Source organism: Brachyhypopomus gauderio, chromosome 14 (assembly GCF_052324685.1).
Source record: "Brachyhypopomus gauderio isolate BG-103 chromosome 14, BGAUD_0.2, whole genome shotgun sequence".
Lineage (NCBI taxonomy): Eukaryota > Metazoa > Chordata > Actinopteri > Gymnotiformes > Hypopomidae > Brachyhypopomus > Brachyhypopomus gauderio.
The window spans coordinates 354,349-367,057 of record NC_135224.1 but is presented as its reverse complement, the minus strand read 5'-3'; the positions used below and the strand labels follow the sequence as shown (position 1 = coordinate 367,057).

General features: G+C 40.6%; 1 protein-coding gene across 1 annotated transcript in view; it reads right to left on the bottom strand.

Annotated features, from left to right (window-relative positions):
* Nucleotides 1-5,543: 5,543 nt before the first annotated feature.
* The window catches only part of LOC143474464 (uncharacterized), a 177,279-nt gene continuing 170,113 nt past the window's right edge, over nucleotides 5,544-12,709 (bottom strand). Inside the window, exons 43-49 of the mRNA XM_076971930.1 lie at nucleotides 11,619-11,792; nucleotides 10,436-10,609; nucleotides 10,044-10,220; nucleotides 9,436-9,606; nucleotides 7,714-7,887; nucleotides 6,981-7,139; nucleotides 5,544-6,645 (exon numbers count right to left, since the gene is read on the bottom strand). Of these exons, the coding sequence (XP_076828045.1) occupies nucleotides 6,294-6,645; nucleotides 6,981-7,139; nucleotides 7,714-7,887; nucleotides 9,436-9,606; nucleotides 10,044-10,220; nucleotides 10,436-10,609; nucleotides 11,619-11,792 (1,381 nt within the window). The 3' untranslated portion in view covers nucleotides 5,544-6,293. The remainder of the gene's footprint in view (nucleotides 6,646-6,980; nucleotides 7,140-7,713; nucleotides 7,888-9,435; nucleotides 9,607-10,043; nucleotides 10,221-10,435; nucleotides 10,610-11,618; nucleotides 11,793-12,709) is intronic.

The window sequence follows — 12,709 nt, the reverse complement described above, 5'->3', positions numbered from 1 at the left end:
AACTTACTATAACGTACTAATCAGGCAGACAAGGATCCAAGTGCGGATAATAGCTGCTTTTATTGAAACAGTGATCACAGAGCTATCAAACAGGTGAGTTACTCTGTTCAGGGTGTGTTGTGCAGGAGTATTGTAATCATAGACAGGACAGTCCAGGGTCACGCCGGTGAGACAGAAGCCAGAAGGTACAGAGGGACTAGGCAGGGGACGAGGTTTAGGAGGAGAGCAAAGGTCGGTACACAGGGAGGCAGAAACACAGAGAGACCGCTATGTGGCATGGCAACAATACTTCACAACCCGGAAGGAGGAGGAGAGAGGAGGAAGCTTAAATAGTTGTGAAGAGGGAGGGGCGATGAGCGGCAGGTGAACTGCATCACATGGTGATCATGTGCTGTTCCTGACGCTTACATTTTTCTGGATACAATATTCTCTTCTTTCAGTAGAACATCTGCTATATTTTGTTCTAAAGATAAAGGAGGACTGTGAAATAAAAAAATCTAAATCTTTCTAACAATCACATTTTTTAACTATATATATAAATATATATATGAAAGGTCTGCATATAAATAAAATAGCATCCAAATTAGTAAATATAAAATAAAAAATAAAAACAGAACTCAAATTTTAAAATAATAATGAGCAACAACTTTTTGTCTCCTAATAAACCGGATCAAACACAATCTATTTGAACTTCAAGGTGTCTTTCAGTGTCCAACACAAGGAAAATGTTTATGCAACTAATGCATTACATTTTACAAAGATCAAGATTGACAGGGTACTTGCACTTAGCCTGGCTCGGTGAGGGCACATTATGAGGCCTCCATGACTGAACACCCTCTCTACTGCTGCACTGGTGGCAAGTCAATACCAGCTAACTGGGTAAACATTAGGATGTTATAACACACTAACTGTGATGCTAAGCTTGTTTGTGGCAGATGCTAATAACCTTTCAGGCAATGACTAATCTTTCCGGGTGGGTTTTCAGGTGGCGAATAAAATTAGATGTGGTGGAACCAGCGTCCTGTATTTTTATGCCACACACGCTGCAGTTTGGTGCTCTTCTATTTGCTACTTGTGTGAAGTTTTTGTACCCAAAACTTATTATGAATGGTGGAACAGAAGCGAGCGTCCTCACCTGCCATGATCATGATGGTTTGCAGTGCACACATTTGTGTCACGTAAAGCTACGTTTATACTTGTCACGTCACGACCAGCGCGAGGGTCCGCGCAACGAAAATGTTGCGTCAGTAGGAAGTGAAAAGCATTCAGACAGGCGGAGAAGAGATTATCAAATGAATCACAAAAGAACATCACAAATAAATGATTGTTCACGAGTCTCAAATCACGAGTTCAAGTCGAGTTGCAAGTCTTTTGAATGCAAGTCTAAGTCGAGTCTGAAGTCACTGTATATGCGACTCGAGTACGAGTCCCAAACTCGAGTCCCCATCTCTGAGCCAGAGTCAATAAAAGTTTATTTTAATACTCCATAATCCAAATGGGAATATACAGGGAAGCAGAGGAACCAAAACATGATCCACAAACAGAGACAGTAACAATCCAGGTCATGAACAAAGAGACAATCCAACGACTCCCGTAACAAAAGGGCAAATCCGTGAGGGAGAAATCTGAATATACAAAAACAGGTAAACATAATTGAAACAATCAGGAAAAACTGCTCAGTATGCTAGACTACAAGAGTGAGCCAATACTTAACTAGGGCTACTATGCAAATGAGGTGCAGGTGTTCTTAAAAGTCAGGTGATGTGGATCGTGTCAGCCTGTGCTGAGCATTCTGGGAGCTGGAGGATTGTTGCATGATAAATACTTATTGATTCATGTAATACTTCATTAATGGTTCGTGTAATACTTCATTAATGGTTCGTGTAATAATTAATGGTTCGTGTAATACTTCCTTAATGGTTCATGTAATACTTCATTAATGGTTCGTGTAATAATTAATGGTTCGTGTAATACTTCATTAATGGTTCATGTAATAATTAATGGTTCGTGTAATACTTCATTAATGGTTCGTGTAATAATTAATGGTTCGTGTAATACTTCATTAATGGTTCGTGTAATAATTAATGGTTCGTGTAATACTTCATTAATGGTTCATGTAATAATTAATGGTTCGTGTAATACTTCATTAATGGTTCGTGTAATAATTAATGGTTCGTGTAATACTTCATTAATGGTTCGTGTAATAATTAATGGTTCGTGTAATACTTCATTAATGGTTCATGTAATAATTAATGGTTCGTGTAATACTTCATTAATGGTTCATGTAATAATTAATGGTTCGTGTAATACTTCATTAATGGTTCGTGTAATAATTAATGGTTCGTGTAATACTTCATTAATGGTTCGTGTAATACTTCATTAATGGTTCGTGTAATACTTCATTAATGGTTCGTGTAATACTTCATTAATGGTTCGTGTAATACTTCATTAATGGTTCGTGTAATACTTCCTTTATGGTTCATGTAATACTTCATTAATGGTTCATGTAATAATTCAGTGGTTCCCAAACTTTTTCTGCCGTGCCCCCCTTTAGTAGATGAGAATATTTTTGCGCCCCCCACCCCCCCCTAATGACTAGGGATGCACCGATTCACGTTTTTCACTTCCGATACCCATTCATATCTATCTGAGGCTTGGTATCGGCCGATACTGATCCGATAAAACAGTGCTGAATCGACTTAAAACATTTTTTTTTTAACACAGACATATTGAATTACAAGTTTATTGAAAACTCTGCACCAGTATAGCACACTTAAACACATAAAAACATGTAAAAACAGCACAACTTGCATTTGTTCAGTCAGGGCAATTATGAATATAACATTGAATGTAAAATACCAAAGAACCTGAAACAGACAAAAACAATAGGTTCACAACTTTGGTCAAACATGAAAAAAATAAACTGCAAGAAACCTTTGAAATGGTTCAAGAATTCTAAATATCATTTAAAATAAATAAGGAGATGAAATAAGAGAAACAGCAATACCTATGCGGCTAGTTTGCTAGCGTTGACATCACGCAGAGCACAAAGCATGTAACGGCCAGAAATATGTGTACTGTCTCTTTAAGGGAGCGAGTTGAGCGCGCGTATGGAATATTGTTGTTATTTAGCTTTCTGCCGTAGAAAACCACTGCTCTTTATTTTATCTTTATTTTATTTCTGTAAGTAACGCATTCAATGAGCTTTGGACAACTCACCAGTTCATGTATGAACAGTCAAGTAATGATGGAGCCCAGGTTTATTTTGGTTAACCAGCACATAAACGGACTAAGTGGAATAGCACCAGCGCGAGTACGAGTGAGTGATTCACCTCTTCTCTGTGTGCTTCGTGTTTCACTCGCCTGTTAACTGTCCAAGTTTTCTGTCCGTGTCGGAGTGTAACTCCGAAAAGCGTTACAAGCATAGAATTAGACTGAATAGATCTGTTTTAATGGATCGGTCACATTGTCACTGATACCCGATCTAGAATTTTTTCAGATATTAATATCGGAATCGGTGCATCCCTAATATTGACACATGTGCACGTTTTACTTTCAAGCTCCGCACCCCCCCTGCAATAGCTCCGCGCCCCACCTAGGGGGCGCGCCCCCCACTTTGGGAACCACTGTAATAATTAATGGTTTGTGTAATACTTCCTTAATGGTTCATGTAATACTTCATTAATGGTTCATGTAATACTTCCTTAATGGTTTGTGTAATACTTCATTAATGGTTTGTGTATTATTCTGTTGACATATATGTGACTAGACTATCATATTCGTGTGGCACATCACTGACCCACTGGCCTGCACCCCCACTGTGAAGCATTAGCATCTATCGTCTTGCCAAACCCAAACAGTGTGTTGGAACCCTAACCATGACCCTCTGACCCTGAAGCCTGTAGAGTGGCTATTAATTTGAGTAAATCCGCACAAAGCACCAGGGCTGGACACTGACCATTCCCACACCGACACGCCCATACTAGACCACTCCCACACCCAGACACACCTGCACTAGACCACTCCCACACCGACATGCCCATACTAGACCACTCCCACACCCAGACACACCTGCACTAGACCATTCCCACACCGACATGCCCGTACTAGACCATTCCCACACCGACACGCCCTTACTAGACCATTCCCACACCGACAAGCCTGTACTAGACCACTCCTACACCGACACGCCCGTACTAGACCACTCCCACACCCAGACACACCTGCACTAGACCACTCCCACACCAACACGCCCATACTAGACCACTCCCACACCGACACGCCCATACTAGACCACTCCCACAACACACACCCACCCTAGACCACTCCCACACCAGTCACACCTGTACTAGACCACTCCCACACCAGACACACCTGTACTAGACCACTCCCACACGACACAACCACCCTAGACCACTCCCACACCCAGACACACCTACACAAGACCACTCCCACACCACACACCCACCCTAGACCACTCCCACACCAGACACACCTGTACTAGACCACTCCCACACCAAGGCACATCTGCACTAGGCCACTCCTACACCCAGACACACCTGCACTAAGTCACTCCCACACCCAGACACACCTGCACTAGACCACTCCCACACTAGACACACCTATACTAGACCACTCCCACACCACACACCTGTACTAGACCACTCCCACACCAAGGCACATCTGCACTAGACCACTCCTACACCCAGACACACCCATACTAGACCACTCCTACACCCAGACACACCCATACTAGACCACTCCTACACCCAGATACACCTGCACTAGACCACTCCTACACCCAGACACACCCACACTAGACCACTCCCACACCCAGACACACCTGCACTAGACCACTCCTACACCCAGACACACCCACACTAGGCCACTCCCTCCCTCACAGTCCCCACCTACTGTCAGTCCCTCTCACACCTGATTCTCATTCTCTCCCACTTACATAAGCCTGCTGTCCCACAGTACTGAGCTGAAGGAGCCACACAGAGAGCTGAAGACCTCTCATCTCCTGCTGCATGTGTTCTGTTACATTTGTGACTACTGCAGCAACAGTATCAGATTTTATTTTTATTTGTTATTCATTTTCATTCACTGTTCTTACATTTCTGTTTGCTTCTATTCTTTTCTTTTCTCAATCACTGAAAACGAATAAATACTCAATGACAAAGAAAAAGGAAGTTGGAGATCCAGTCACGCAGGGATAGATGAAGTCCGGATCCTCCACCTTGGTGTTGAGTTTGGAGAGGATGAATGAAAAATAATAAATGAATAATCAGACCAAAATCACCTTAACTACACATACATGGACACAGAAATCAGGAGTTTTGGCTTACAAAAAAAAACCCAACTTTATAAATAAAAATGTAAGCAGTTCAGTGAATTGGTGTGGTTCAGTGATTGGGGCAGTTCAGTGACCGGTTCAGTGTCGGGGCGGATCAGCGACTGGGGTAGTTTAGTGAATTGGATAGTTCAGTGTCAGGGGTGGTTCAGTGTCAGGGGTAGTTCAGTGTCAGGGGTAATTCGGTGTCAGGGGTAATTCAGTGTCAGGGGTGGTTCAGTGTCAGGGGTAATTCAGTGTCAGGGGTAATTCAGTGTCAGGGGTGGTTCAGTGTCAGGGGTAATTCAGTGTCAGGGGTAATTCAGTGTCAGGGGTGGTTCAGTGACTGGAGGAGTGAGCATGTGCACATCATCACTTGGAGCACAGGTTGTCATGTGTAGTTCACATTTAGTACAGTTAAAATAAAGTACATTTATAAAGTCTGGATCATAATACATAATCTGCAAAGCTGAGTTGGCCCAGACTGATCCTGGTTAGCCTCTTCATTTGGTATGTAGACTGGTTATTCACACCCTCTTTAGTGTGTGTAGCCACACCCTCTTCACTGGGCATGTTTGACTGGTTGAAATCTTTCTCTTCACCAGGTGTGTGTGCATGGGTAGCCACACCCTCTTCACCAGGTGTGTGTGCCTGCGTAGCCACACCCTCTTTACCAGGTAGGTGTGTCCGGATAGGCTGGTCACTCATATTCTCTTCACTGGACGTGTCTGTGCTGCTGGTTTCATTGTCCACACTGGTGGTCTGTAGTGGAGTTGGTGGTTCATGAGTCTTACTATTCTACCATGATGGTATGGGTACCATGATGTTTCTGCTTTTTCTGGATCTTTGTTTTTTCCCCTCTTTGTTGTGCTGGCTTGTTTGGTTTTGTCTCTTCCTGTTCTGGGTTCTGTCTCAGTACTGTTGTCTCTGGTCCTTGCTGTGCCTGTTTTGGTTTGTGTGTCTATTCCTGTGTCTGCCATTGTCTTTTGCCTGGTCTGTCTTGTGTTTGGCCTTTTTGTTGTCCTCTGCCTTGTGTTCCAGTGGTTCCTGGTTTTGGTTTGGCTTCTCTCTGTGGTTTGTGTCTCTGGTTTGGCTCCTTTCTGTTGTTTGTGTCTCTGGTTTGGCTCCTCCCTGTTGTTTGTGTCTCTGGTTTGGCTCCTCTCTGTTCTCTCTCCATTTCTCTGGTTTCATGGTATCTGGTGTCATCTACACTGGTGCCTGGGTCATTATGTTGAGTTGGCGGGTCATGAGTCTTTCCACCGAACAATGAAGTGAAGAAAGACTTGAACATTTCCATTAAAGACTTGTCAATGCTGTAAGGACAAAACACAAGAACAATTACTACATGTGATACTCAGAATAACTCATCAGGTCTTTACTGTTCATCTTTATTCACTGTATAATAAATGTAGATCTACATATGGAAATACTCCATTTCACCATATGACAGCACAAACACTGATCTACTCTGATCTGACTTTGATAAAGGTTTTAGTATTAATTACATTATTTAGTATTAATACTAATTAATGTAATTAATCAGTAATGTAACAATCAGTATGTATTATTATTCTATTATTATCTTTTTGTGTCTTTACGGTTAGGGTTAGTATGTATTATTATTATATTATCAGTGTAGTTCACTTACATCAGTTTACATCCTGAATCGTTCAGTTGAAGTGAGAGCTGCTTCACTGAATCTCCCAGTGTATTCTCTCGCAGGTCCAGTTCTCTCAGGTGGGAGTTTGACCTCAGAGCTGAAGTTAGAGCTTCACAGCTTCTATCTCCTAGACTGCAGTTCTTTAGTCTATAGACAGAAGCACCCATCACACATCATAAATTAGGCCTGTACTTTAATGAGAATGAATGCAGATGTTAATTTATTATAATTGTGAAATATTTTTTATTGTTTCACTATAAACATAATTTGTCATGCCTGGCTCCTCCCCTGTCTGTCAGTTTTGTTATTTATGTAACCATGTGCATGCTTTCAGTCTAGTTCCTCCCAGTATGTTGTAACCCCGCCCCTTGTTAGTGAATTCATGTGTTTCTTGTTTAGTATATATGTCTCGTGTCTGCCTTTTCATGTTGCAGGTTTTGTTAAATATCAAGCCTTGTTCCCAGTGTTGTGTTTGAACATTGTGAGAGTATCGAGAGTATTCTGTGTATTGTGTATTACGTGTTCTAGTTCGTTGCGTGTGAGTTTTGTTACATTGTTGAACTACTCTTTAAATATAACCATGAACCGTGATAACGACTTGACTCGCTCCTCTCAGCATTTGTGTTCACCCCCTTTTCTCTCAACGCCACCGGTGTTACATTATTACACTGCAGTTCACAACAAATGTTTGTTCAGATACATGACTGTTGATTTTACTCACAGCAGTTTCTCTAGTTTACACTCTTGATTCTCCAGTAGAGGGCAGAGTTTCTTTATTCCTGTGTGATGTAGTTCATTATAACTGAGGTCCAGCTCTCTGATGTGTGATGGGTTGGAACACAGAGCTGAAGACAGATCAGCACAGCCTGCATCTCCTAGACTGCAGTTATTAATCCTGCAGACAAAAAAATGATTGTCATTCACTGAAGATACACCCCCTAAATATATGGATGCATTAATCATATAATTTAAATGACAATTATAATCATAATGTTACAGATAAAGATCATTTTACTTTTTTCAAAGTACATTTTTGGACAGTTCTTCAGTTTGTTTTTCTCTATGGATCCAACTTTTCTTTTGTATGCATGATATTCTCCACATGTAAAACATGGCTGATATTTAAATTGACTCTGTTTTCTATCTCATGGCCTCCATCTCTCCTGTCTTACTAACATCTCCTTCAGTCTCTAGTGCAGGTGTAGAGAGTCACTGCTGCTCTTCTGCTGATCACAGAACCTCACACACACTGGAAATACTATTTACAGACTATTCACAGACTACTCACAGACTACTCACACCACCTTTAACGCAATTCCTCACAGCAATCCTGACATCACACTACACAAACCTGGCCTCAATAAAAAATATTTATGGGACTTATGGGATTTTTTTTTTGTCATTTTTGTACATTGCTGTTGTAACATATATTTCCACTTGAGGATAAATAAAGTACTCTCTCTCTAACCATAAACACCACAGATACTCAACACTACCTTATCACACCTTGAACAGTGGGACATTCAGGTCTAAATAGTATTCATTAACCATCACTCCATCAGCCAACACGCCACACACACACACACACACACACACACACACACACACACACCTGGCCTCAGTAAACAATCAAGTACCATTTTATTTAATTTGATAGATGTAAATGCACTTTATATAGTGTAACTGTTTGCTTTTTTTTTTTTTTTTACAAAGATTTGGGATTTTAAAGGATTTTATCCTGCACTGGTCTGTGGATGTGCAATAACTATCAAAAGTTAAACACCTTTCTGATCTACTCATTTCAACTGACTGTGAAAACTTTTTCAAAAATCCTTATTCATTGGCATATAAATTTTTTTTTTACTGTAATGCAAATAGTTACTTTCCCTGGTAACGAGTTACTTTTATTATAGAGTAATTCAGTTACTAACTCAGTTACTTTTTTGAACAAGTAGTGAGTAACTATAACTAATTACTTTTTTAAAGTAACTGTCAGGCCCGTGATACCGACCTGTCCAGTTATATCCGTGCCTGCCACACCGGACGGACGAAACTCCGGTACCCAGAATACTGCGGGGGCTCATGTGACCCCCCAGCATTCAGACCAACAATTGTACTGATTGGAAGCACCTGTGCCCCTCCCTATAAATAGTGGGAACGAGTAGGAACCTATTGCTCAGTATTTGTTTGGATGCATGCGTCTCTGTGTTCCTTGTGCCCTTCTCTGTGGTTTTTGGATCCGTATATAGTCAGTCTTCAGTTTGGTGATCTGGTGTTCAATATATACTTGATCCAAAACAGAGCAAGTTTTTTATACCCATTTAATTCTTGACAACAGAAATACTTTCAGTGAGAAATATGCAAGATGTCATAAGCTGATGTCCAATGTGTCATGACATCAGTGTACCAGAAAAACTATGATTGTTCTAATTAAATTTCTTACGTGAGTTTTTGCAGTCTGAAGTGTGAATCCTGCAGTAGAGCACATATCTTCTCTATTCTGAGGTCTTTTGGTTTAGATTTACTCAGATCCAGCTCTCTCAGCAGTAATGCGTTTGTTCTCAGAGCTTTAGTCAGAGAATCACAGGCTTCCTCTGCAGCAGGACTCAACAGTCTGTAGAGAGAGAGGGACATGCAGTTATGATAAATGTTCAGTATAATGGAGTAAGGAGAGTGTTACTGTTATCACTGTACAGCAGTGGATCATTTGTGTTACTATCAATCACTAATGCTGTATAGTCACTAAAGCAAAATTCAAACTGAGGATTCTTCTTTAATCAAATCCTCATGTTAGTACGAAACACATCTAAAACACCAATTAATCAGTTTAACATTATATTTAATTAATTAATTGCATAATTAAAAATGTACAAGTGAATATTACTTAACTATAAGAATAACTCGTTTTTATTCTCTCTGTATTTTTAAATTAATCTGGATCATTTGTTTTTCACTGAGCATCATTACTCCTTTCAGTATCAAACCATTTAATATACAACCACAAACGTGTGTAAACAACACAATCACAAATATAAGTGTAAACTTGTTCACCTCAGTTTCTCCAGTTTACAGTTTGGATCCTCTAGTATCTCAGTGAGGAGCTTCACTCCTGAGTCTCCAGGGTCGTTTCCTCTCAGATCCAGATCTGTCAGGTGTGATGAGTGGTTTGATTTCAGAGCTGAAGCCAGAGTTTCATATCCTTTCTCTGTTATACTGCAGTCTGAAAGTCTGAAGAAAACACAAAAAAGTAATTGAAGAAAATGTTTTAGCTGTTGAGTCATCACTATGAGATACAAGATTTACTGAAAAAAACATTAATGAAATATGGATGTATAAGTAGTTCAATTCCTATACTGGTTGAAGGCATGACTTTGACTTTTATACACATCCATCATCAAAGCTACATTAATGCATTGTTTCATGTGGTCAGAATCAGAACTCACCTCAGTATCTGCAGTTTACAGTCCTTGTATTTCAGTAGAGCAGAGAGCTGCTTCACTCCTGAGTCTCCTAGTTCATTCCCACTCAGGTGCAGCTCTCTCAGGTGGGAAGGATTTGAATGTAGAGATGATGTCAGAGTGGAGCAGCCTTGTTCAGTGATGCTGCAGTTATTCAGACTGCAGATGAGGGACAATAGTGGAGAAAAGCTCTTAACTTTAACTGCTTTGAGACATCACTGCTACAAACATCACTTGAGGTACATGACTGAGCTTTAAACACAGTGATCACACTGTACAATGTTTAGATCTGTACACATGGGCAATCATAATGTACCATAAGTGTAATTTCATGCACACACATCAGGAGGGAGACACAATACTAGATCTTAATGTTTAATTTTTAACCTTATTATCTGGGGAGATGTAACAGCAGAAATCAAGTAGACGTTACTCAAAAGAAATTTGAGGACACATGATGGTGAAAAAGAATTATAACAGCAGAACAACATGCAGGAACACACAGGGATTTGAATCAGAGCAAATCTTAAATCCTTCATAGAACTGGAGTGAAGTGTGCAGATTGTGAGAAATTCTGAGGAATATAATATGGTCTGGTGGTTAGGGAACCGTTGTTGTGACCAGAGGGTTGTAGGTTTGATTCCCAGGCCTTAGGCCATGATTGAAGTGCCCTTGAGCAAGGTCCTTAACACTAACTGCCCTCTGGGTGCCGGGCTAGGGCTGCCCACTGTCCTGGGTACGTGTGCACCACAGCCCCCTAGAGATCACTAGTGTGTGTGTGTGTGTGTGTGTGTGTGTGTTCTCACTGCACAGATAGATAAATGCAGAGGATTAATTTCAATTGGGGTGAGAATCACAATGGCAACTTAAACTTATTATGACCACCTCACCCTCAAAGGTCTACAGGCCTTTTTTCAATATAAGCATGTTTTCATAGATTTGTCTGAAAACATACATACATGCATACTTCTGTGAGGGGCGGATACTTAGTGATGTCATGATGATGTATTGTTTATGTAATAAGTGACACAGGAATCTCCCAATCATGTGAGGGGAGGGGCATGTGAATTCTTATACTGTTTAAAGATATGATTCTGACTTTTATACACAACCATCATTAAAGCTCCATTAATGCGTTATTTCATGTGTAGTCAGAATCAGAGCTCACCTCAGTATCTGCAGTTTACAGTCCTTGTGTTTCAGTAGAGCAGAGAGCTGCTTCACTCCTGAGTCTCCTAGTTCATTCCCACTCAGGTGCAGCTCTCTCAGGTGTGAAGGATTTGAATGTAGAGATGATGTCAGAGTGGAGCAGCCTTGTTCAGTGATGCTGCAGTTATTCAGACTACAGATGAGGGACAACAGTGGAGAAAAGCTCTTAACTTTAACTGCTTTGAGACATCACTGCTACAAACATCACTTGAGGTACATGACTGAGCTTTAAACACAGTGATCACACTGTGCAATGTTTAGATCTGTACACATGGGCAACCGTAATGTACCATAAGTATAATTTCATACACACACATCAGGAGGGAGACACAATACTAGATCTTAATGGTTCATTATAGGCTTGTCCCGATCCGATATTTGGATCGGATTGGCCGCCGATATTTGCAAAAAATGCGTATTGGATCAGCAGGCACGAGAAAATGCTGATCCAGACTCTCGATTCAGTTTTTTTTTTTTTTTTTTTGGAAAGTCCGATCCGGACCTTCCAGCACACCCATTTAGATAATCCATTCCAGGATTTGCTGTGTTTTCGCCAGTGAGAGTAAAATCCGGTCCGCATTTTCCAGCACACCTTAAGCACACGAGCATAGCATCACCCCAATTTAGCTCAGTGGCGTCTCCTAACCATTAAAACCGCCATGTAAATTTGAAGTTATTGGTAAAAATGTCAGTTGTGTGGGATTATTTTACCTTAAAGGATGACAAAGACGAAGAGGTAGAGTGCAACATATGCCACAGTAAAATCAAGCGTTGTGGTAAAGCTGTTTGTTATTTATTATTTTGTCTATATTGAGTTTATTAATTGCTAAATAAACAGGTAAATTTCTCCTTACCAACCATTGTGTATTATTCAAACACACCTAATTCAGCTGGCTACTTGTTATCAAGAGTAAAACGCTTTTCAACATGAGTTTGACAACAAAGTAAGTTGGCTAAATAACTTTAAACTTTAATACATGCTCGGATAGGCCGGTATCGGTATTGGCCGATATCTGTATCGGATCTGAAGTGCAAATAAATATCGGTATC